Source organism: Salvelinus alpinus, chromosome 1, assembly GCF_045679555.1.
Source record: "Salvelinus alpinus chromosome 1, SLU_Salpinus.1, whole genome shotgun sequence".
In the NCBI taxonomy this organism is placed as follows: domain Eukaryota; kingdom Metazoa; phylum Chordata; class Actinopteri; order Salmoniformes; family Salmonidae; genus Salvelinus; species Salvelinus alpinus.
In genome coordinates, this window is record NC_092086.1 from 56195324 (window position 1) to 56221864 (window position 26541).

Consider the following 26541-nt stretch of genomic DNA (forward strand, 5'->3'; position numbering starts at 1 on the left):
GTTTGAAAACCCCTGCTCTTATGTACTCGATTCAACAAACTACTGGCCTGTACCGTACCGTACCGTACTGTACTGTGATGTTCAAACTTGTGAAACGTAGACTAAACATCTATGATTCGTTCAAATTTGGATCCTGGCCGCATCGACCAAATATGCACTTGAGGGAGGAGCTCATTATGAATATACCCAGCATGCTTTGCAAGTGTTTTTGACATTTACAATTTGGTCATTCAGCAGATACTCTTATACAGAGCGATTTACTGTCAGTACATTCAACTAAGGTAGATAAACAACAACATAGGACAGTTAAAGCAATTACAACAAAAATATATAACATTACTGAGAAGTTTATTGTAGCTGAAGTGGTCCGTTGGTTTATTCATTCGTTTTGACTACTTTGAACATCTTTGTTACCAGTTTAAAAGCTTTTGAAAAAACTAACATAAGTGCATATGACAGATGGGAGCAATAATACATATAATGTTGCAATCTCCAATTGGATCCTCTTTCCTAACATGTTATGAAAAGTCAGATATGACGATAATTTGACAAAAGTTGGATAAAACCCTTCTAGCCATGGCCATGCAGAAGATGTATTTTTTTCGGTTTGTTGTCAATTTTAATTTAGACATTTTTGGGGTACATACCGGGAGTAAATTAAGATTTGCTTAGCGAAACTTCACATTTGGTGATCAACGAACGTATTCTGACATTATATAGCTTGAATTGGAGTTTGAATCTGAGCCATCTCTGGACTTTAGAGGTCTCTAACACACAGATACTGGTCCAGGCACAACTGTATTTTATTGGTGTGACTGAGTACAGTTTATAACGTAGATTTTTTACTAAAATAGATAGCTATGAAATGGAATCAAAAGCATAACGTTGAAGACACATGTTTGCGATGGAGGTAATTTGACGGCTTGTTTAGAAAGAAAGTAAAGTGAGAATCAAGGTTATAAAACACGTGTTCACAGCCATATACAGAATATCTACCGCATACACCCTCCTCTATTTCGATTGTTCGAAACCACTTGCATACTGCCATTGTTCTATCCCATTGGTCCTACTGACATTGTTTTATCCCATTGGTCCTGGGTTGTCAATCACAGATTTTGACATTTCCTGCTCGAGTCCAAAAGCGTTGATTTCTTAAAGGATAAACAACCGAATGTCCTGTGATATTTTAACCTTTATTTTGTCAACCATTGATTTGAAAAATGTCATTTTAAGATGCACTTGATTTAGGATATTTGATGTCAAACAAATTTGATCAAATCGGCATCTCTCTCGGCAGGAAGTAACCACACGACAGCAAAAAGGACATTACGTGTCCTTACGTGGTTGCGTACGCGGAAGCAGCTGTGTGAGAACGAGCCGATACAGAAAACTGGACCTGACACCGGACTAAAACAACTAGATTGAACTGCCTTACCACGGACACCAATAACTAGGGGGAGGTGGCGGAAAGAGAGGGCCCTGAGAGAGAGGGACGAAAATTAACGGGGATACGAAACAGGGGAATATGGTTGCGGGGGACGGGAATCAGGGATCGGGGGACCTGCAAATGGCCCCCTCTTTGCACAACCACAGCCAGCATGACAGCGCCGAGACTGACGACGAGAACGTTAGCTCGGTGTCGATGTACCGGCGCAGGCCCCGGCTATTCCACGGCACGGTTCTACCTTTTTTAGCCGTGCTGTACCCTGGCTGGTTGTACTTGTGGCTCGTAGTATACGGTACTTCCGAGTACCCAGAAGCAGGCCTACTAGCTCTCGCCGCCATCGGGATCGCTCACGTCCTCACAGCGCTCTCCGGTTATTGGTCCGTGCACGCGCACTGTTGGCTCACCTGCGCCAAGGTAATGTGGATGGATCGTCTGCGGTTGTTTTGGAATTAGGTGTTGGAGATTGTGAACCAACACTGCCCAATTTAACTTGTGATCACTCTAGTCAGCATAATTTTATGCTCTAAACAAGGACATTTTCAAATGATGTGTAATATATTTGTGTTCCTTGTTCAGAAAGTTTTGACCTGATTATATGGCTGTGTCTGTCAGATAGAGTATGTGAATTGCTCACATGCTGTGAATCGATGTGTATAAACAGGAGCCAGACCCACACAAGGCCACCCTGGCTAAGGTTATACCCACCCCCAACAATGGTTCTGCTGAGCTGGTACCACTGCAGAGAGACCGGGTGAGTTTGCCTTGTTCCCCTGTCCTACACCTTGTTTACTTAAACAATGGTTGTGTTCAATGGGGAGAAAACATTTGTAACTGTTGCAAAATGTTTTGCTACGGTGTGCGCCGTGCGGTACATGACTCAGGTATACTGGTTAAAACTTGTGGGAAATGCATGATGTCAGAATGGTCCTCTCTTAACATCTCTATGCTAGTCAGTTATACTGCTTTTTGGATGGCATATTTTTTTTGTGTGTGTTTTAATTAATGTACTCACTTGCTCTCTCTTCAGGATGAGAACGGCGAGGGAATCCTTTCCTTTGAGTTCCAGAAGATCTGCTACATCTTCGACAGTAAGGAGAGGAAGTGTTTCCTCCCCGTGTCGTTCCCCGTCCGACAGCCAATGGGCTTCTTCCAGGCCTGGCGAGGCTACCAGGAGGAGACAGACCTGCATTCCGCCGAGAAGCGCTATGGGACCAACCGCGCTGAGATGGTGGTGCCGGACTTCCTGGAGCTCTTCAGGGAGAGAGCCACCGCTCCCTTCTTTGTCTTCCAGGTGTGCGCGCGTGCATATTTGCGTGTTGTTTTGTCAAGTAGTAATATGACACGTAGTAAAATCCCTCTCTAGTCTCTCTTTCGTTTTCTATATTGATCTCTTTAAGGGCATGTGGGGATAGAATTGACTCAATAGTTAATACCCTTTTCATACTATCTTGCTGACCTGAAACGTACTGCACTAGCTCTGATATTTTCTTTTCACATGGTCCTTTCCAGTACCGTTCTAGCAACTATGGTGGATGGCCGATGCATCAACCAGGCCAGCACAGTACCACTCGGCTTGGCTCAACATTTGTACAGATGGATGCTCTCTCTCCCCCCTCAGGTGTTCTGTGTGGGTCTGTGGTGTCTGGATGAGTACTGGTACTACAGCGTGTTCACTCTCTTCATGCTGGTGGCCTTCGAAGCCTCTCTGGTACAACAGCAGATGAGGAACATGTCTGAGATACGACGCATGGGGAACAAACCCTACATGATCCAGGTGACCTACTGTTTCTTTATCCAAATTATCATGTCGTTTTGATATTTGATGATACGATACAAGCAAAGGCGCATGTTCTTCTTGCTCAAGTGCAGATCATCAAATGCTCACCAGAGCCATGTTATTGTAGTTGTAGAATGAAGGGCCTGACTCCCACTATATACTAGCATCAGACTCATTTACCCAGGGGTTCCCACATTTTTTGGGGTCTAATGCCCAATTTGATTATCAAACATTTTTTTATAAAAAAAAAAAAGGTGATGTAATCAACAGCCAATCTTAAACTTTTTTATTTGTGTCTATGGCAAATCAGTATGGCAGTACTTCAATCAGAAGGAAGTATGGTTTGAAGTGACTGAAATGCATCAGAAAGGTATTGGGAAGTTCAGAAAATCATCGGCCAATAATTGTGTATGATCTTCTGTGTAGAAAAGAACACCATCATTGCTTTCAATTATGATATTCTTTTCCCCCCAGTCTGATTTGGTGCCTGGTTCTGTCTACTCGGTTCTAACAAATTATGCTTGTGTGTGTGGTAGAGGGAAACAGAAGACACATACTTGTTCCTGAGAGTCTTAGCTGGCAGGAATAGGGTCATAATAAATAGCGTATAACTTATGTCGTTCCAAAGTTAGAGCTACAATTGGTGGAAATAGACAGGTCAGCTAAGACCTAGTCAGTTGTACAACCTAGTCAGTTGTACAACCTAGTCAGTTGTACAACTGAAAGCATTAAACTGAAATGTGTCTTCCGCATTTAACCCAACCCCTCTGAATCAGAGAGCTGCGGGGGGCTGCCTTAATCGACATCCACGTCATTGGCGCCCGGGGAACAGTGAGTTAACTGCCTTGATCAGGGGTGGAATGACAGATTTTTACCTTGTCAGCTCTGGGTTTCGATCCAGCAACCTTTCGGTTTCAACCTTTCGGTTACTGGCCCCACGCTCCTAACCCGCCAGGCTACCTGCCAGTAGGAGTTTTGTGACCCCTAGTTTTGGAAATGCTGCATTAACCAAATTATCGATTTGATCTGGATTTATATAGATCTGTCCGTGTCGTGTTCACTAGGGCACAATGTGTAAAATGTTATGAAACGGAAAATGAACATCTTTGTGTGTTCTTATTATTGAACAAGTGTAGCTAGTACCTCCTTGTTTTACTCGTTGTCAAAAAAGTTTTCTCCCTACTGAACAGGCCCCTGATATTTACACGTTTGTGTCCATGTTTCCCAACAGGTTTACCGCAACAGGAAGTGGAGGCCTGTGTCCAGTGATGAACTAGTCCCCGGGGACATTGTCTCAATAGGTAAGGTTCCTGTCTGTTAACCCTTCCCGTTCAGGAGTATTTCCTTCATCTAGAACCAGACTCTTTCTCAAATCATCTTTCCTCAATTTCACGCATCTTATATCCTCGCCTCCTTTTCAAAATACATTGGAGAAAAAGGGGAGGGGCCTTGGACTTTGTCCTCGAATACTGTTGAGGAGATGAGATGCGAGGAATCGTGAAGAGACTAATTGAGATGGAGCCCCAGCCAGTTTGACACAGTGTGCGTATATCTTTGTCTTCCCCCCCAGGACACTCACCCCAGGAGAATTTAGTTACGTATTTCCTTTGTCCACAGCCTGTCAAAATCGAATCAAGTTTTTTATTTTTCACATGCTTCGTAGACAACAGGTGTCGACTAAGAATTAAATTCTTACTTACAGGTCCATTTCCAACAATGCAGATAAAAAAATAAAAAAATAATATATATATATATGATATATTATTATTTTTTGTTCTTTTATACCTTTTTTCTCCCCAATTTTGTGATTTCCAATTGGTAGTTACAGTCTTGTCCCATTGCTACAACTCCCCTACGGACTTGGGAGAGGTGAAGGTCGAGAGCCATGCGTCCTCCAAAAACACGACCTTGCCAAGCCGCTCTGCTTCTTGACACACTGCTCGCTTAAATCGGAAGCCAGCCGCACCAATATGTCGGAGGAAACACCATCCAGCTGGGCAACCGAAGTCAGTTCATGCGCAGCCTCATGGGTCTCCCGGTCACGGCCGGCTGTGACACAGCATGTGATCGAACCCTGGTCTGTAGTGACGCCTCAAGCACAGCGATGCGTTACCTTAGATCGCTACGCCACTCGGGAGGCCCCAACGATGCAGAGTTAAAGATAAGATACAAAATTGTAAAATATAAATAGTGATAAGAGGGAGAAATACACAGTGAATAACGAATAAAAATAAAGAGTAAAAATAACATGGCTATATATAGGGAGTAGAAAATAAAATGTATATATACAGGGTTTCAGTACCAAGTCGATGTGCAGGGTTACTAGGTAATTGAGGTAGCTATGTACTGTACATCTACAGTGCATTCGTAAAGTATTCAAACCCATTGACTTTTTCTATATTTTGTTAAGTTAACTATTTTATCAATTTTAGAATATATCTGTTTTCCCCCTAATCAATCAACACACAATACCCCATAATGACAAAGCAAAAACAGTTTTTTTATTTGTTTGCTAATTTATAAAAAATACAAAACTGCAATCCATTTACATAAGTATTCAGACCCTTTACTCAATACTTTGTTGAAGCACCTTTGGCAGCGATTACAGCCTCAATTCTTATTGTGTATGATACTACAAGCTTGGCACACTTGTATTAGGAGAGTTTCTCCCATTCTTCTCTGTAGATCCTCTCAAGCTCTGTCAGGTTGGATGGGTAGTGTCGCTGTACAGCTATTTTCAGGTCTCTCTAGAGATGTTCGATCGGGTACAGGTCCGGACTATGGCTGGGCCACTCAAGGACATTCAGTGACTTGTCCCGAAGCCACTCCTGCTTTGTTTTGGCTGTGTACTTCAGGTCATTGTCCTGTTGGAAAGTGAACCTTCACCCCAGTCTGAGGTCCTGTGCGCTCTGGAGCAGGTTTTCATCAAGGATCTCTCTCTGTACTTTGCTCCGTTCATCTTTCCCTCGATCCTGACTAGTTTCCCAGTCCCTGCCGCTGAAAAACATTCCCACAGTATGATGCTGCCACCACCATGCTTCACTGTAGGGATGGTGCCAGGTTCCCTCCAGATGTGACACTTGGCATTCAGGCCAAAGAGTTCAATCTTGGTTTCATCAGACCAGAGAATATTGTTTCTCATGGTCTGAGAGTCTTTTAGTTGCCTTTTGACAAACTCCAAGCGGGCTGTCATCTGCCCTTTACTGAGGAGTGGCTTCCGTCTGGTCACTCTACCATAAAGGCCTGATTTGTGGAGTGCTGCAGAGATGGTTGTCCTTCTGGAAGGTTCTCCCATCTCCACAGAGGAACCCTGGAGCTCTTTAGAGTGACCATCAGTTTCTTGGTCACCTCCCTGACCAAGGCCCTTCTCGCCCTGTTTCTCAGTTTGGCTGGGCGGCCAACTCTGGGAAGAGTCTTGGTGGTTCTAAACTTGTTCCATTTAAGAATGATGGAGGCCACTGTGTTCTTGAGGACCTTCAATGTTTTGGTACCCTTCCTGTCATGGAGCTCTACGGACAATTCCTTTGACCTCATGACTTGGTTTTTGCTCTGATATGCTCTGTCAACTGTGAGACCTTATATAAACAGGTGTGTGCCTTTCCAAATCATGTCCAATCAATTGAATTTACCACAAGTGGACTCTAATCAAGTTGTAGAAACATCTCAAGGATGATCAATGGAAACAGAATGCACCTGAACTCAATTTCGAAAACCTGCTCCAGAGCGCGCAGAACCATTCCTTCTGACAGAGCTGGTGTAACTGAGTCAGGTTTGTAGGCCTTCTTGCTCGCACATTTTGGCCCATTCCTCCTGACAGAGCTGGTGTAACTGAGTCAGGTTTTGTAGGCCTCCTTGCTCGCACACGCTTTTTCAAATATCTTATGTAAATAAGGTATTTCTGTTTTTGGCCTCCACATGGGCTCCACAATCCCCTGACCTCAATCCAATTAAGATGGTTTGGGATGAGTCGGACCGCAGAGTGAAGGAAAAGCAGCCAACAAGTGCTCAGAATTTGTGGGAACTCCTTCAAGACTGTTGGAAAAGCATTCCAGGTGAAGCTGGCTGAGAGAATGCCAAGAGTGCACAAAGCTGTCATCAAGGCAAAGGGTGGCTACTTTGAAGAATATAAAATATATTTTGATTTGTTTAACACTTTTTTGCTTACCACATGATCGCATATGTGTTATTTCATAGTTGTTATGTCTTCACTAGTATTCTACATTGTAGAAAATAGTAAAAATAAAGAAAAACACATGAATGAGTAATTGTTCTAAAACTTTTGACCGGTAGTGTATTTGGTGAGTTTGAAAGTATGTGTGTGGGTAGAGTCCAGTGTGTGTGCGTAGAGTCCGTGCAAAAAAGGGTCAATGCAGGTAGTCCGGCTAGCCATTTGATTAGCTGTAACAGTCTTGTTCAGAAGTAATGGTTTGGGAGTAGAAGCTGTCCAGGGTCCTGTTTATTTATAGACTTGGTGCATTGGTACCGCTTTCTGTGCGGTTGCAGAGAGAAGTTTCTATGGCTTAAATCTTTGACCATTTTTTGGGCCTTCCTCTTACAACGCCTGGTATAGAGGTCCTGGATGGCAGGGAGCTTGGCCCCAGTGATGTATTGGGACATACGCACTACCCTCTGTAGAGCCTTGCGGTCTGATGCCAAGCATTTGCCATACCAAGCAGTGATGCAGCCTGTCAAGATGCTCTCGATCGTGCAGCTGTAGAACTTTTTCAGGATCTGAGGGCCCATGCCAAATCTTTTCAGCCTTCTGAGGGGGATGAGACATTGTCGTGCTCTCTTCACGACTGTGTCGGTGTGTTTGGACCATGATAGATCCTTAGTGATGTGGACAGAGAGGAACTCTCGACACGCTCTACTACAGCCTCATCGATGTGAATGGGGGCGTGCTTGGCCCTCCGTTTCCTGTAGTCCACTCCTTTTGTCTTACTGACGTCGACGGAGAGATTGTTGTCCTGGCACCACACTACCAGGTCTCTAACCTCCCTGTAGTCTGTCTCATCATCGTCGGTGATCAAGAATACCACCCTTCGTGTCGTCTGCAAACTTAATGGATGAACAGGCAGTACATGGGGGACTAAGCATGCACCCCTGAGGGGCCCCCCATGTTGAGGGTCAGCGTAGCGGATGTGTTGTCGCTTACCCTTTAACATTCAAACAACCACCTGGGGGCGGCCCGTCAGGAAGTGCAGGATCCAGTTGCAGAGGTAGGTGTAGTCCAGGGACCTTAGCTTAGTGGTGAGCTTTGAGGATTCTATCGTGCTGAACTCTGGGCTGTAGTCAATGAACAGTATTCTCACGTTGGTTTGGCACAGTATATATGTCTTTCTCTTCCCCCCCAGGCCGCTCACCCCAGGAGAACTTGGTTCCATGTGACGTGCTGCTGCTGAGAGGGCGCTGCATCGTGGACGAGGCCATGCTGACGGGAGAGTCAGTTCCTCAGATGAAGGTCAGACAGATGGGAAGCCTATACTAGACTAGATAACAACCATGCAAAACAATGCAGTCTGTCTGGACAATATACAGTGCCTTCGGAAAGTATTCAGACCACTTGACTTTTTCCACATTTTGTTGCGTTACAGCCTCATTCTAAAATTGAATATCCCATTTACATAAGTATTCAGACCCTTTACTCAGTACTTTGAAGCACCTTTTGGCAGCGATTACAGCATTGAGTCTTTTTGGGTATGATACTACAAGCTTGGCACACCTGTATTTGGGGATTTTCTCTCATTCTTCTCTGCTGATCCTCTTAAGCTCTGTCAGGTTCAATGGGGAGCATTGATGCACAGCTATTTTCAGGTTTCTCCAGAGATGTTCAATTGGGTTCAAGTCCGGGCTCTTGCTGAGCCACTCAACGACATTTAGAGACTTGTCCCGAAGCCACTCCTGCGTTGTCTTGGCAGTGTGCTTAGAATCGTTGTCCTGTTGGAAGGTGAACCTTCACCCCAGTCTGAGGTCCTGAGCGCTCTGGAGCAGGTTTTCATCAAGGATCTCTCTGTACTTTGGTCCGTTCATCTTTCCCTCGATCCTGACTAGTCTCCCAGTCCCTGCCACTGAAAAACATCCACACAGCATGATGCTGCCACCACCATGCTTCACCGTAGGGATGGTGCCAGGTTTCCTTCAGACGTGAAGTTTCAGTTTCTCCCATCTCCATAGAGGAACTCTGGAGCTCTGTCAGAGTGACCATTGGGTTCTTGGTCACCTCCCTTACTAAGGCCATTCTACCCAGATTGCTCAGTTTGGCTGGGTGGCCAGCTCTAGGACGAGTCTTGGTAGTTCCAAACTTCTTCCATTTAAGAATGTTGGAGGCCGCTGTGTTCTTGGGGTCCTTCAATGCTGCAGAAATGTTTTGGTAACCTTCTCCAAATCGGTGCCTCAACACAATCCTGTCTCGGAGGTCTATGGACAATTCCTTCGACTACATGGCTTGGTTTTTTTCTCTGACATGCACTGTCAACTGTGGGATCTTTATATAGACAGGTGTGTGCCTTTCCAAATCATGTCCAATCAATTGACTCCAATTAAGTTGTAGAAACATCTCAATGAGGATCACTGTAGATTGTCAACACAATGGGAATGTTACTATACTATTCACAAAGACTTCATAAGCATAGAATATCATAAATGCTTCACATATCGTTTATCAAAATCATATGCTTAGAAATCATAGGCTCCATTAATCCTTAAAAGGAGTGTTTTAACTTGAAGTTCCATCATGTTGTGTGTTTAGGAGCCAGTGGAGGATCTGGACCCAGAGAGAGTACTGGACCTTCAGGGTGATGCCCGCCTCCACATAATCTCTGGTGGGACCAAGGTGGTGCAGCACAGCCCCCCGCTCCGTGCCACTGTAGGACTCAAACGTCAGTTCCTACCTACTATGCAGTATATTATTCACTTGTCGTAAGGCAGAAATGTCCAGCATTTTTTTTCCACTTTGAGATGAACAATTCTAATTGTATTGCGCTTTCAATCTAAATTGTGTTATCACTTATCAATATTAAAAAAATCTACATTTTAGATAAATGTTCATCTCCCTCGGCCAATCCAATAGATGGATTGAATCTGCCCTCTGATTGTATCTTTCTTGTCTTACTTAGAGCAAATCATAATAGTTTGTTTTTCTTCTTTTACGTTTTTCTGCAGCTGTGGACAATGGCTGTGTGGCTTATGTGTTGAGAACCGGATTCTATACCTCTCAGGTGAGGGGCTGCTGCTCTTGACTAGCGAACTTGTCCAATAAGAACCGCTTGTTTTCATTTTCTGTTGCAAAATGTTTTGCTACGGTGTTCGCTAATGAATACAACCCTGGTGTTGTTGACCATGCCCGTCTACAGGGTAAACTGCTGAGGACCATCTTGTTTGGAGTGAAGAGGGTGACAGCCAACAACTTAGAAACATTCATCTTCATCCTCTTCCTCCTGGTGTTCGCCATCGCTGCTGCTGGATATGTGTGGGTGGAAGGTGAGTAAATCCAGTGAACAACGCAATTCAATCAATCAAATGGAGTTTATAAAGCACTTTTTACGTCAGCGGTTGTCCCAAAGTTCTTCACAGATACCCAGTCTAAAACCACATGGAACAAGCAATGCAGAGGCAGAAGTACAGTTGGTCCTACTTAGAACATTTCTCCATTATACAGTTTGTTTATATCTTAGCCAAGACAGAATTTAAGGCGATTATTTTTTTTACTCACTAAGACATGTATGAACATTTTGAGAGTCTTGCCAAAGGACCCTATTAATAAAAATAAAAAATAACACGACTAAAACACCAATTCCTCCTTTATAAAACGTAAGAAAACAAGTTGTCGAAATAGGCCCTGAGGTCAGGAGAGAGCAGCAGGTTTTTCCTGACCTAATGCAGTATAACTATATATTATTAATAACAATATATGATGTTTAGCAGATGCTTTTATCCAAAGCAACTTACAGGCATGTGTGCAAACATTTTATAAATGTACATACTGCATAGCTTTCTCTGTGAGTAACTACTACTTATAGTTGTGTAACTGTTTCTGTGTGAGTGACTACTGCTTATAGTTGTGTAACTGTCTCTGTGTGTTCTCTCCCCTGCAGGAACTAAGGACCCTAGCAGGAACCGGTATAAGTTGTTCCTGGAGTGTACTCTCATCCTGACCTCCGTGGTTCCACCTGAGCTCCCGATAGAATTGTCTCTGGCAGTCAACACATCCCTCATCGCTCTGGCCAAGCTCTGTGAGTCAACAGAGAGAGTGTGTGTGTGTGTGTGTGTGTGTATGTGTGTGTGTGTGGTGTGTGGTGTGTGTGTGTGGGTTGGGGTGGTATGTGGATGTATGTGTTGTGAAAGTTGTTCTGAAAGTGGAATAGTAATGTTTGTAGTACTTAATGATGCTAGTCCTCCTCGCTGTTCTGCTATTTGACTCACCCCTTTATTTCTTCTCCCTTCCATAGACGTGTTCTGCACTGAGCCCTTCAGGATCCCGTTTGCAGGCAAGGTGGAGGTGTGCTGCTTTGACAAGACGGGCACCTTGACCAGCGACCATCTGGTGGTGCGGGGGGTCGCAGGCCTCAGGTACACTCTCTTTTACATCTTTCAGTATGATACATTTCTTTGTTGCAATTTTTTCCAAAGATTGACTGGACCTGATAATATTAAGAAGTTTTTAAAGGCTTCTTAACGGCATCGTAGTGGTCCGGATTAAGTAAAGTGTCTACCAATGCCCTTATGCGCTGGTGTCATACTGTGAATCTTATCATATTGAGAAGTGACACGTAAAGAGCAACAGACATGTTTTTAGCATTTATTTAATCATATTAAAATCTTTGGAAGAATATGAAGTACATTTTTAAATTTGTTTGCTTGTAAACGTTTTCTAAACTCCTCCAGAGAAGGGAAAGAAGTGATTCCCGTGTCAGAGATCCCAGTGGAAACGCATCGGGTGATTGCTACCTGTCACTCACTGGTTACCCTTGACGACGGACAGCTGGTAGGCGACCCTCTGGAGAAGGCCATGCTCACTGCTGCTGACTGGACCCTCACTAAAGGTAGTGTGTGTGTGTGTGTGTGTGCACGCGCCCGTGTACCTCAGGATTTTTGCTCTGTCTCCTCTTTGTACACCAGTCGAGAAAGTGTGTGTGTCTCTGTGTTTACATCATATCTACCCTTCTGTCCCTCTCTGTGTGGTGTAGATGAAAAGGTGTTTGCTCGCGGTATAAAGACCCCAGGCCTGAAGATCCACCAGCGGTTCCACTTTGCCAGTGCTCTGAAGAGGATGTCCGTCCTGGCCTCCTATGAGAAACTGGGCTCCGCTGACCTCTGCTATGTCTCCACTGTCAAAGGAGCTCCAGAGACACTCAGGGACATGGTCAATATCATAGAATGAAATAGAACCACTGACATTTGAATGTATAATTTAATGTCTTTATGGTCAATATAATACATGTCTACTATAATACATGTCTACTGTACTACACTTCAAGTTACAAGTACACAATCTCAGTGTTGAGTGAATACGTCATTGCTGCAGTCATTACCGTTGTTCTAACCATTTGTTTGTTTCTGTAGTTCTCAGGGTGCCCAGACAGCTATGACCAGGTGCACAGGGAGATGTCCCGAGAAGGGGCCAGGGTTCTGGCCTTGGGCTACAGAGAGATCGGACACCTCAGCCACCAACAGGTAACTCTACCTGTCCTGTCCAACTCACCTTCCTGTCCTATCTATCTTTCTAAAACTTTTTGCAGACGGGGATCCCTTTTGTGATAGCAAATTCATCAGGGACCCCCTCATAATCAGATCACAACTCAAGTGAGAGAAAACATTTTTTTTTTTACTTTTACTATGACTTTAGCAGTGCATTGCTGGACGAACCAAGTCTTGGGCCCCGGGAAGACCCGCCTCTTGGCATCGGAGAGAAAATTTCCTGCAATTCTGCACATTTTGTCATGTGGCAGAGATAATTGTTGTTGCTGCTTTAACGCTAATATCCTGCAACTCGACACATTTTTCCATGGGGCAGCGCATTTTCCCATGGGGCAGAGAGAAAACTTTGCTGTTATAAAGCTTAAATGACAGTGCACTTAAGAAGAAAAATAAATAAATCAATTTACATTTTGGGGGATTCAAATAAATATTGAGTTGAGAAATGGATAGTTGGAGTACTGTGGATACCAATATCTCTGTGAGCCTCCCAGGCCCATGTTGCCCAGGGTTAAGAACATACATTGTAGATGAATAATATTACATTGTATTGTATTACACACGCAATACTTATTCCACGGATCACTTGGTCAAAATGTGTGTTGTTAGTAATATCATTTTAAAATAAAATACGCGTTTATTAGGTACACCACCCGGTTCACGAAAATGGATCGTTATATAAAGCAGGCAGACGGGCATCGGGGCATTAGTTACTGTTTGATTGAACGTTAGAATGGGCAAAACGAGTGACCTGAGCGACTTTGAGCGTGGTTTGATAGGCGGTGCCAGGCGCTCTGGATCCATTATCCATGACCTACTTGTCCTGTCTAACTCGCCTACTTGTCCTGTCTAACTCGCCTATCTGTCCTGTCTAACTCGCCTACTTGTCCTGTCTAACTCGCCTACTTGTCCTGTCTAACTCGCCTATCTGTCGTGTCCTGCTCTGTGTGAGGGGATGAGTTTCCCGAAAGCCTCGTAGTTAACGTGGCACGCTATTTCAATACTCTCAACAACCGAGCTGCACAGCCGAGAGAGAGGGTGAGGTAGTTCTGGGTCTTCGAGATAAATAAAGTACCACGTTAGCTACAGGGCTTTCGTGAACCTCAGCCAAGTGGCTAGATGAGAGTGGCTCTCTTTCACAGCAGGGGTTTGGTTGTTTGTGTGACTGGGTGCTTTGTGGCGGTCTGTACAGGTGCGGGAGGTGACTCGTGATGCTCTGGAGTGTGACCTGCAGTTTGCCGGCTTCATGGTCGTCTCGTGTCCCCTGAAGACCGACAGCAAGGCTGTCATCAAAGAGATCCAGGAGGCATCGCATCATGTGAGGAGGCGGTCTCAGAATACACACGCACGCTCACACACATTCGCACAGATTCATTAGCAGGAAAAGACACACACACACACACACCGATACTGATGAAGATTCTGTTCAGATTACAATTATCACAGTAATATCAGGCACATCCATGCACTCAGTCACGCACGCACGCACACACACACCACACACACACATAACCCTCCTCTCCTCCATCTCTCCTTCAGGTGGTGATGATAACAGGTGACAACCCTCTGACAGCGTGCCATGTGGCCAGAGAGCTCCACTTCATCCAGAAGGAACACACGCTCGTACTGCAGGCCAGACCCAACCAGGGTAGGACACACTAAGAGCCAATTTATGCTTGATCTGAAAACCGCCCTGTAGGTTTTTGCTCCAACCCTAATCTAGTGCACCTGATTCTAATAATTAGCTGGTTGATAAGCTGCATCCGGTTAGTTACAACTGGGGTTGGAGCGAAAACAGACAGGACGGTAGCTCTCCACGAACATGGTTGGAGGGCTCTGTACTAGACTAATCTACAGACTAATGCATTGATGATATAGCCATATGATTGTTGTAATGAAGGGATCTATAGTGGACAGTGCATGTGTTGTAGACCTGGGTCAAATGCATATACACTGCTCAAAAAAATAAAGGGAACACTTAAACAACACAATGTAACTCCAAGTCAATCACACTTCTGTGAAATCAAACTGTCCACTTAGGAAGCAACACTGATTGACAATAAATGTCACATGCTGTTGTGCAAATGGAATAGACAAAAGGTGGAAATTATAGGCAATTAGCAAGACACCCCCAATAAAAGAGTGGTTCTGCAGGTGGTTCCACAGACCACTTCTCAGTTCCTATGCTTCCTGGCTGATGTTTTGGTCACTTTTGAATGCTGGCGGTGCTTTCACTCTAGTGGTAGCATGAGACGGAGTGTACAACCCACACAAGTGGCTCAGGTAGTGCAGCTCATCCAGGATGGCACATCAATGCGAGCTGTGGCAAGAAGGTTTGCTGTGTCTGTCAGCGTAGTGTCCAGAGAATGGAGGCGCTACCAGGAGACAGGCCAGGACATCAGGAGACGTGGAGGAGGCCGTAGGAGGGCAACAACCCAGCAGCAGGACCGCTACCTCCGCCTTTGTGCAAGGAGGAGCACTGCCAGAGCCCTGCAAAATGACCTCCAGCAGGCCACAAATGTGCATGTGTCAGCATATGGTCTCACAAGGGCTCTGAGGATCTCATCTCGGTACCTAATGGCAGTCAGGCTACCTCTGGCGAGCACATGGAGGGCTGTGCGGCCCCACAAAGAAATGCCACCCCACACCATGACTGACCCACCGCCAAACCGGTCATGCTGGAGGATGTTGCAGGCAGCAGAACGTTCTCCACGGCATCTCCAGACTCTGTCACGTCTGTCACATGTGCTCATGTACTCAGTGTGAACCTGCTTTCATCTGTGAAGAGCACAGGACGCCAGTGGCGAATTTGCCAATCTTGGTGTTCTCTGGCAAATGCCAAACGTCCTGCACGGTGTTGGGCTGTAAGCACAACCCCCACCTGTGGATGTCGGGCCCTCATACCACCCTCATGGAGTCTGTTTCTGACCGTTTGAGCAGACACATGCACATTTGTGGCCTGCTGGAGGTCATTTTGCAGGGCTCTGGCAGTGCTCCTCCTTGCACAAAGGCGGAGGTAGCGGTCCTGCTGCTGGGTTGTTGCCCTCCTACGGCCTCCTCCACGTCTCCTGATGTAAATCAAATCAAATCAAATCAAATTTTATTAGTCACATACACATGGTTAGCAGATGTTAATGCGAGTGTAGCGAAATGCTTGTGCTTCTAGTTCCGACAATGCAGTAATAACCAACAAGTAATCTAACCTAACAATTCCACAACTACTACCTTATACACACACAAGTGTAAAGGGATAAAGAATATGTACATAAAGATATATGAATGAGTGGTGGTACAGAACGGCATAGGCAAGATGCAGTAGATGGTATAGAGTACGGTATATACATATGAGATGAGTACTGTAGGGTATGTAAACATAAAGTGGCATAGTTTAAAGTGGCTAGTGGTACATGTATTACATAAAGATGGCAAGATGCAGTAGATGATATAGAGTACAGTATATACATATGAGATGGGTAATGTAGGGTATGTAAACATTATATTAAGTGGCATTGTTTAAAGTGGCTAGTGGTAAATTTTTACATAATTTCCATCAATTCCCATTTTTTAAGTGGCTGGAGTTGAGTCAGTATGTTGGCAGCGGCCGCTAAATGTTAGTGGTGGCTGTTTAACAGTCTGATGGCCTTGAGATAGAAGCTGTTTTTCAGTCTCTCGGTCCCTGCTTTGATGCACCTGTACTGACCTCGCCTTCTGGATGATAGCGGGGTGAACAGGCAGTGGCTTGGGTGGTTGTTGTCCTTGATGATCTTTATGGCCTTCCTGTGACATCGGGTGGTGTAGGTGTCCTGGAGGGCAGGTAGTTTGCCCCCGGTGATGCGTTCTGCAGACCTCACTACCCTCTGGAGAGCCTTACGGTTGTGGGCGGAGCAGTTGCCGTACCAGGCGGTGATACAGCCCGACAGGATGCTCTCGATTGTGCATCTGTAGAAGTTTGTGAGTGCTTTTGGTGACAAGCCGAATTTCTTCAGCCTCCTGAGGTTGAAGAGGCGCTGCTGCGCCTTCTTCACGACGCTGTCTGTGTGGGTGGACCAATTCAGTTTGTCCGTGATGTGTACACCGAGGAACTTAAAACTTTCCACCTTCTCCACTACTGACCCGTCGATGTGGATAGGGGGGTGCTCCCTCTGCTGTTTCCTGAAGTCCACAATCATCTCCTTTGTTTTGTTGACGTTGAGTGTGAGGTTATTTTCCTGACACCACACTCCGAGGGCCCTCACCTCCTCCCTGTAGGCCGTCTCGTCGTTGTTGGTAATCAAGCCTACCACTATAGTGTCATCCGCAAACTTGATGATTGAGTTGGAGGCGTGCATGGCCAGTTTGATTGCCTTGCGGAGAGAATAGCTACACTGTTTGTATTCGGTCATGCTTCCGGTCACCTTGCCCTGGTTAAAAGCAGTGGTTCGCGCTTTCAGTTTCACGCGAATGCTGCCGTCAATCCACGGTTTCTGGTTTGGGAATGTTTTAATCGTTGCTGTGGGTACGACATCGTCAATGCACTTCCTAATGAACTCGCTCACCGAATCAGCATATTCGTCAATATTGTTGTTGGACGCAATGCGGAACATATTCCAATCCGCGTGATCGAAGCAGTCTTGAAGCGTGGAATCAGATTGGTCGGACCAGCGTTGAACAGACCTGAGCGCGGGAGCTTGTTGTTTCTGTTTGTAGGCTGGAATCAACAAAATGGAGTCGTGGTCAGCTTTTCCGAAAGGGGGGCGGGGGAGGGCCTTATATGCGTCGCGGAAATTAGTATAACAATGATCTAGGGTTTTTCCAGCCCTGGTAGCACAATCGATATGCTGATAGAATTTAGGGAGTTTTGTTTTTAGATTAGCCTTGTTAAAATCCCCAGCTACGATGAATGCAGCCTCAGGGTGTGTGGTTTCCAGTTTACAAAGAGTCAGATAAAGTTCGTTCAGGGCCATCGACGTGTCTGCTTGGGGGGGAATATATACGGCTGTGATTATGATCGAGGAGAATTCCCTTGGTAGATAATGCGGTCGACATTTGATTGTGAGGAGTTCTAGATCAGGTGAACAGAATGACTTGAGTTCCTGTGTGTTGTTATGATGATCACACCACGTCTCGTTAATCATAAGGCATACCCCCCCGCCCCTCTTCTTACCAGAAAGATGTTTGTTTCTGTCGGCGCGATCCATGAAGAAACCAGCTGGCTGCACCGACTCCGTTAGCGTCTCTTGAGTTAGCCATGTTTCCGTGAAGCAGAGCACGTTGCAATCCCTGATGTCTCTCTGGAATGCTACCCGTGCTCGGATTTCATCAACCTTATTGTCAAGAGACTGGACATTGGCGAGTAGTATGCTAGGGAGTGGAGCGCGATGTGCCCGTCTCCGAAGCCTGACCAGGAGACCGCCTCGTTTGCCCCTTTTACGGCGTCGCACAGGGTCGCCGGCTGGGATCAGATCCATTGTATTGGGTGGAAGGCAAAACACTGGATCCGTTTCGGGAAAGTCATATTCCTGGTAGGAACGATGATGAGTTGACGTTAATCGTATATTCAGTAGTTCCTCCCGACTGTATGTAATGAAACCTAAGATTACCTGGGGTACCGATGTAAGAAATAACACATAAAAAAACAAAATACTGCATATTTTCCAAGGAACGCGAAGCGAGGCGGCCATCTCTTTTCGGCGCCGGATGTAATGTACTGGCCTGTCTCCTGGTAGCGCCTCCATGCTCTGGACACTACGCTGACAGACACAGCAAACCTTCTTGCCACAGCTCGCATTGATGTGCCATCCTGGATGAGCTGCACTACCTGAGCCACTTGTGTGGGTTGTAGACTCCTTCTCATGCTACCACTAGAGTGAGAGCACCGCCAGCATTCAAAAGTGACCAAAACATCAGCCAGGAAGCATAGGAACTGAGAAGTGGTCTGTGGTCACCACCTGTAGAACCACTCATTTATTGGGGGTGTCTTGCTAATTGCCTATAATTTCCACCTGTTGTCTATTCCATTTGCACAACAGCATGTGAAATGTATTGTCAATCAGTGTTGCTTCCTAAGTGGACAGTTTGATTTCACAGAAGTGTGATTGACTTGGAGTTACATTGTGTTGTTTAAGTGTTCCCTTTATTTTTTTGAGCAGTGTATATTATACTTGAGCTGCACTTGATCTACTTTGCCCCAGTACAATGGAATAAAAAGCAAACCAAATCAAGCGCACCTTAAGTACTTGAGACTATTTGACATAATATGATTTTAACCCAGGTGTAATATGTCGCTGTTTTAAGAATGCTCTATAATACGGTCACTTGTGGCGTTGTTCCTTCTAGGTGAGTGGCAGTGGGAGTCTATTGACGGCAGTGTGTGTGTTCCGCTGCCCCCGCCGTCCGTCCCCTCGTTGGTCGATCAGTATGATCTGTGTGTGACGGGGGAGGGGCTAACCAGACTGACCAGTGACACGCGGTTGCTCCATGCCCTCCTGCCCCATGTCCGGGTGTTCGCACGGGTCAGCCCTAAACAGAAGGTCAGTCTTCTTGCCTCCTTGTAGACGTTATCTGTGTCAGAAATGGCACCCTATTCTTTTTCTAGTGCACTACTTTTGACAAAAGTAACTAAAACTATGGGCCCTGGTCAAAGGTAGTGCGCTATGGTCAATTCTGTCTTGGTTGTTGTAATGAATGAATTAACTTATTAGATAATTAAAAATAGGCTACATTTACTCTGATTGTACAAAACATGATGAGCACCTGCTCTTCCCATGACATAGACTGACCAGGTGAATCCAGGTGAAAGCTATGATCCATTATTGAAATCACTTGTTAAATCCACTTCAATCAGTGTAGATGAAGGGGAGGAGACAGGTTAAAGAAGGATTTTTAAGCCTTGAGACAATGAGACATGGATTGTGTATGTGTGCCATTCAGAGGGTGAAGGGGCAAGACACAAGATTGAAGTGCATTTGAACAGGGTATGGTAGTAGGTGCCACCGGTTTGTGTCAAGAACTGCAACACAGCTGGGTTTTTCACGCTCAACAGTTTCCTGTGTGTATCAAGAATGGTCCACCGTCCAAAGGACATCCAGCCAACTTGTCATAACTTTGGGAGGCATTGGAGTCAACAGGGGCCAGCATCCCTGGAACGCTTTCGAGTCCATGCCCTGACGAATTGAAGTCCAACTCAATATTAGGAAGATGTTCTTTGTGTTTTGTACACTCGGTGTACAACCAACACACTCAAGAACTGCCGGTACATTTTGAGACTAGTTTTATGGTGTGTCGTTTTGTGCTAACTGTGTGTATTGTTATTGTGTTCCAGGAGTTTGTAATCACTAGTCTTAAAGGATTGGGCTATACAACATTGATGTGCGGAGATGGGACCAATGACGTCGGAGCACTCAAACACGCCCATATCGGTGAGGTCACTCGACATGTCACTCAAAGCTGTGCTCAATATTCAGCAACGTTAACGCACACACCGGTCTTAGTCCATGACACCTTCAATTCAACCTTTATTGTCTCAGTAGACAAATGTATGCCATCCTCTTATCACAAACTATGTCACTATATGGGAATCATTGTGTGTCCGTTCTCTCTCTCCCTCTCACCCCCTACCCTCTCAACCTTCCCTCCCCCTTTCCCCCCATCAGGTGTGGCTCTGTTGGCGAACGCCCCAGAGCGTATGCCTGAGAGGAGGAAGAGGGGCAGAGAGAAGGAGACCCCAGCAGCCGACTCCAGACCCTCCCTCCCTCCGGTCACCAGCTCAGGGGTCAAACTGACCTCCAGGGCAGCCAGGCAGAGGGTCATGGCCCAGAGAGAGGAGCAGCTAGCCGCGCAGAAGGTGTGTTGTGTAGGGAGGGAGGGGTGTGTGTGCGTGCGTGCATGTTGTTAACCATTTGGTGTTTATTCTGTTGTAGGAGAGGATTAGTCAAGTCTTAAGGGAGCTGGAAGAAGATCAGATACAAGTAGTGAAACTGGGAGATGCCTCCATTGCTGCCCCCTTCACCTCCAAATTGTCCTCCATACAGTGCAGTGAGGAACACACACATAATCAACACACATTTTTTACACCCACACTGTATACAACACAAATGAACACAAACGCTCGCTCTCTTTCTCTCACTCACTCACTCACTGTCTCCCGCTCACTCACTGTCTCCCTCTCACTCACTGTCTCTCGCTCACTCACTGTCTCTCTCTCACTCACTGTCTCTCTCTCTCACTCACTGTCTCTCCCTCACTCACTGTCTCTCTCTCACTCACTGTCTCTCTCTCTCACTCACTGTCTCTCTCTCACTCACTGTCTCTCTCTCACTCACTGTCTCTCGCTCACTCACTCACTGTCTCTCTCTCACTCACTCACTGTCTCTCTCTCACTCACTCACTGTCTCTCTCTCACTCACTCACTGTCTCTCTCTCTCACTCACTCACTGTCTCTCTCTCACTCACTCACTGTCTCTCTCTCACTCACTCACTCACTGTCTCTCTCTCACTCACTCACTCACTGTCTCTCTCTCACTCACTCACTCACTCACTGTCTCTCTCTCACTCACTCACTCACTCACTCACTCACTCACTCACTGTCTCTCTCTCTCTCACTCACTCACTCACTCACTCACTGTCTCTCTCTCACACACTCACTGTCACTCTCTCACACACTCACTGTCTCTCTCTCACACACTCACTGTCTCTCTCTCACACACTCACTGTCTCTCTCTCACACACTCACTGTCTCTCTCTCACTCACTCACTCACTCACTGTCTCTCACTCACTCACTGTCTCTCTCTCACTCACTCACTCACTCTCTCTCTCTCACTCACTCACTCACTGTCTCTCTCTCACTCACTCACTCACTCACTGTCTCTCTCTCACTCACTCACTCACTCACTCTCTCTCACTCACTCACTCACTCACTCACTCACTCACTCACTGTCTCTCTCTCTCACACTCACTCACTCACTCACTCACTGTCTCTCTCTCACACACTCACTGTCACTCTCTCACACACTCACTGTCTCTCTCTCACACACTCACTGTCTCTCTCTCACACACTCACTCACTCTCTCTCACACACTCACTGTCTTTCTCCCTCACTCACTCACTCTCTCTCTCACACACTCACTGTCTCTCTCTCTCACACACTCACTGTCTCTCTCTCTCACATACTCACTGTCTCTCTCTCTCACATACTCACTGTCTCTCTCACTACATGATTATCATCTCCTCATTATCTCTCCTCCTCCCCAGTCTGCCACGTGATAAAGCAGGGCCGCTGTACGCTGGTGACCACACTACAGATGTTTAAGATCTTGGCGCTGAACGCCCTGGTGCTGGCCTACAGCCAGTCTGTCCTCTACCTGGAGGGGGTCAAGTTCAGTGACTTCCAGGCCACCCTACAGGGCCTGCTATTGGCCGGCTGCTTCCTCTTCATCTCCAGGTCAAAGGTGAGAGGTCACATGGAGGGAAAAACACGGAAGTGTTTTTGATAGTTTTTCCTCCTTCAGTTCCTTGTGTCCTCTCCTGCCTGCCTCCTTCCCTGCCTCCTGTAAACGTCAGAGGGAAGCGTTAATTTTCCTTAAATCCTCTCCTCAGTTCCCGCAGACATTTTTTTAGGAGAAAAGGACATTAGGAATCGAGGAAAGAGTATTGAGAAAGAACCCGTGTGTACCTACTACATGTATGACATGCATGTACTGTAGTTGTGATTGGTAGGAATCCATATTATTATGTAGCCCTAGTGCTAACCGGTGTAGTTTCAAGTTAAGCTTTAACTCAACTTAGGGGGTTTTCACATGAAATTTGGTGCCCTGGTCCGTTTTCCTGGAGTGTTTGTGAGAATTCTACAACATCAGTTTTGCTTTCACCAGACCTGAAAATAACCGTTTCAGGGTGCGATTAGCAAGACAAACATTCTACATGACGTTAGCGAGCTAGCTAGTTTACAACAGGCAAATAGTTCCACGCGACTCCTGATACTCCGGTCCTGCAACTTGGACCCGCTACAAACGCAGGTCCAGGAAACATTTTAGCCGGGATTAATTTGTGTGTCACACATGCTTTTATTGTGCGGCTCAGGGCACCAAACGCTCCAGGAAATGGATCATACAGGGGATATGTGGAAGCTCCCTTTTTAAGTTTTCATCCTATTTTCTCTTGTCCTGTCCAGCCCCTGAAGACTCTGTCTAAAGAGCGGCCCTTACCTAACATCTTCAACCTGTACACGGTTCTGACAGTGCTGCTGCAGTTTGCTGTTCACTTCTGTAGTCTGGTATACCTGTACAAAGGAGCACAGAGCAGAAGTCCTCCAAGGTACATATGCATGCATACACACACACACACACACACACTATAGATACCTACAGACTTGTTGATACTGTATTTGCTCCCACACAGTACTAACCGTACATGTTCACCTTACAATAATTGACATGGTCTTGTTTCCAACCTGTCCAAGTATCCCCTCTCTTAATCCTCTGTCTGTTGTCCTTTAACCTTTTAGGGCGGAGAGGTTTGCGGACCTGTACAAAGAGTTTGAGCCCAGTCTCATCAACAGCACTGTGTACATAATGTCTATGGCCATGCAGATGGCTACCTTTGCCATTAACTACAAGGTACTGCTCTTCCTCCTCCAGATCTTAGGTTTAATGAAGCCTTCATGATCCCTTTATAAGGCCTTTCTTTGCAAATAAAAGATTTGTGAGGCTTCTATGTAGGGCTTATGAAGGCTTCATTAAGCCTACATAAGGGATACCTAATTGAAAATGTGGCCCATTTTCTATACAATGAATAGACTCTTCAGTACTTATCCTAGCCATCATTGAATAATACACGTGTATTCCACTAATACTGTGTGTTTTTCTAGGGTCATCCTTTCATGGAGTCTCTGAGAGAGAACAAACCGCTGCTGTGGAGTATTGCCCTGTCAGGTCTGGCCATCGTGGGCCTTCTCTCAGGGTCCTCGCCTGAATTCAATGAGCAGTTTTCTCTTGTAGATATACCAACAGAGGTCAGCATATATTATACAGATGTCGGATCTTAATTTGATCACTCTTTTGTCCCGGAAAAATGTCCTGCTCATTAGGGAATTCAAATGAGCCTCGTGATTTATAGTAGTTATGTTCACTGAAAAGCCGCTGTTCTCTTTTTCTCCTTGCGGGGGCGGTCAAGTTTCTGACCAGTGGGGCTATATTTGTCCATGTTCTGTAGGCTACTCGTTAGCCTATTCATTGTCACATATTGAAAGGTGTGAAAACCCATAATAGGCTACTGTTTGTTTCCCAGTCTATTGTTGCTTGCTAGGTCTGTGCATGTTCTATGAATCAATTTAGCATACCTTGTATTACTTATAATCATTTTTATGTTGAACTGGTGCTCACAATCTAATTGTTATTTGTCCAATGATTTATTATTTCTTAAAGGTGAGGTTAACCCACTCCTTTTGAATTTGTTTTGCTTTTATTGAAGCGAGAGAACAGTGTTGGAAAGATTTAGGGGGTGGTCATAGTGGGGTGGATTTGAACCAATGCCAACTCTGGTATATATGTCCCGGGGTCAGTGGCTGTAGACGCTGGACCACACAGGCACTGAGGCCACCAATAATTGATTCTGCCTATTTCTTGCCTTGAACATATAATAAAACAATTGATTAAACAATAAAATGATTTTCCCTAACGAAAAATACATATACTCCCTAAAAATATGTCAATGTTTTATCATCCACATAAGAATTCACACGAGACGCGCTGTAGCCTGCGTATGCTACTTGAACTGGCACACAGTGGCCTTGAAGTCCAAGGTACATTGTAGGTACGCTATTGCATTGTATACAAACACCGCTTCCAGCTGCCCCCCTGGCGGCGATTCTACATATTTCTTCAAACATTCAACTCCTCCTGCAGGATTATTTTCCTCCTGCAATGAAACTGGTCAAATCAAGATCCAACATATGTACTTTCACACACATTTTGTGTGATTGTTTTGACGTATTGCTTTATAACTTGTTATAAGCATGTATGAATCTTTATAATGAATTAACTAAGTTTATAATATGTTTTGAAGTTCTCCATTTAACTCCTTTTAAGTCCAGGACTAGGCTTATTCTGTTCTGGGAAACCAGCGCAAAGGGACGTATAAATGATTATAACCTTTTATGTGTTTTCTGCCCTGCAGTTCAAGCTAGTCATCGCCCAGGTCCTGGTGGTTGACTTTGTCGCTGCCCTGCTGGTTGACCGCGTTCTGCAGTTCCTGCTGGGCAAAGGAACCCTGAGGCTGCCTTCCTGAATTGCCGTGCCAACAGCTGCCCTGAGCAACCCGCTGCCCTCAGCAACCAAACTGTAAAGGGAGAGGATTGAGGAGACTTGTGGAGGGAGGAAAAGATTGAAGGCTGATGTGACGCACAAGACAGCTGAGGAGATGGACTAGGCATGTCAGGCAGATGCGCAGTACTGCTGCACCACACCCCTAAATGTTACCCCATCTCTGCGCTGTCCCTCTGTTCCCCCTCTTCACTAATGTATTTAAAATTACATTTATTTTATGCTAGAGACAAACTTGGGCTCAAATTGTATTTTCTTCCTTTCGAATACTTTGAGCATTTTGGTTGATCCTGCCAGGAGCTCCAGATAAGCAGGGTTTGCACTTTTGGGACTGTTCCGTTGTGCCAGGCAAGTTGAAACAAGTGCCGCTAAAGTATTTGAAAGAAAATAAATACTATTGGAACCCAGGTCTAGTTAGACTCCCCCTTCTCTTGCCTTCCCGTTCCCTCTCTCCTCTCCTCTCCATCCCTCCCTCTTTCACTGAAGGCCAAGAAGACAGCAGTATTGTGTGGCGTTAGAGATTGTGTGCCAGCCCATGTGAAACGCGCACACACGCAACAGGGCGTTCTCCAAGAGAATTGCGAAGTGTTTGATTTTTTTCCCCATTTTGTTTTCTCTTCTTCATTTTGTAAAAAGATAAAACTCTTACAGACTTCTAAAAGACCAACAAATACAAGTGGTGCTTTTTTTGTCAAGTGCTACTTTGTCATGTTTCATTTACCTATGCAGTGCACTGCCTACTATACCTACATAGGGGTTGAACATATATTTTTAAGGTGATGAGTGAGCTGCATACATTGTAACTGGAAGTCAAGTTGAGAGGCCACAAAAATAGCCTTCAGATCCTTTTGCTTGATGTTTGTGTTTGAGAGGACTTTAAGTCCCGTGTGCCTCACTTGGTTGAGCATGGCACTTGCAATGCCAGGGTTGTGGGTTTGATTCCCATAGGGGACCAGTATGAAAATGTATGCGTTCACTACTGTAAGTCGCTCTGGATAAGAGCGTCTGCTAAATGACTAAATATTTTAAATGTCTGGTGCACCCTGGCTTGTTACACTGGCAATCTATTGTAACATATTAAAGCCTAGTAGCTGAGATTACTATACTGGCAACAGAGGTGGGATGATGTCATAATGACTGTGGTACTGGACACCCATAGACCTATATATACTGAACAAAAATATAAACGTAAAGTGTTGATCACATGTTTCATGAGCCGAAATAAAAGATCCCAGAAATGTTCCATACGCACAAAAAGCTTATTTCTCTAAAATGTTGTTCACAAATTTGTTTACATCCCTGTTAGTTAATCCATCCACCTGACAGG

At 45.3% G+C, this 26541-nt stretch overlaps 1 protein-coding gene across 1 annotated transcript; it reads left to right on the forward strand.

Annotated features, from left to right (window-relative positions):
- Nucleotides 1-1206: 1206 nt before the first annotated feature.
- Nucleotides 1207-26457, forward strand: atp13a1 (ATPase 13A1). Its single transcript, XM_071410528.1, has 25 exons — nt 1207-1861; nt 2109-2198; nt 2475-2738; nt 3066-3221; nt 4456-4525; nt 8579-8685; nt 9973-10102; nt 10386-10441; nt 10577-10703; nt 11318-11455; nt 11672-11792; nt 12108-12265; nt 12410-12585; nt 12786-12896; nt 14110-14235; nt 14457-14565; nt 19233-19426; nt 20218-20314; nt 20549-20739; nt 20816-20930; nt 22147-22343; nt 23066-23208; nt 23399-23510; nt 23762-23905; nt 25069-26457. The coding sequence occupies exons 1-25, from the start codon at nt 1526-1528 to the stop codon at nt 25177-25179; spliced, it is 3579 nt and encodes a 1192-aa protein (XP_071266629.1). The 5' UTR covers nt 1207-1525; the 3' UTR covers nt 25180-26457.
- The last annotated feature ends 84 nt before the right edge of the window (nt 26458-26541 follow it).

What these genes read in the sequence shown, in the direction of transcription:
- atp13a1 (XM_071410528.1), top strand. Translation starts at nt 1,526, where the DNA reads ATGGTTGCGGGGGACGGGAATCAGGGATCGGGGGACCTGCAAATGGCC. An exon ending in GGGTCAGCCCTAAACAGAAG is followed by an intron (nt 19,427 to 20,217) that starts GTCAGTCTTCTT and finishes ATTGTGTTCCAG; the next exon opens with GAGTTTGTAATCACTAGTCT. An exon ending in TCTTCATCTCCAGGTCAAAG is followed by an intron (nt 22,344 to 23,065) that starts GTGAGAGGTCAC and finishes TGTCCTGTCCAG; the next exon opens with CCCCTGAAGACTCTGTCTAA.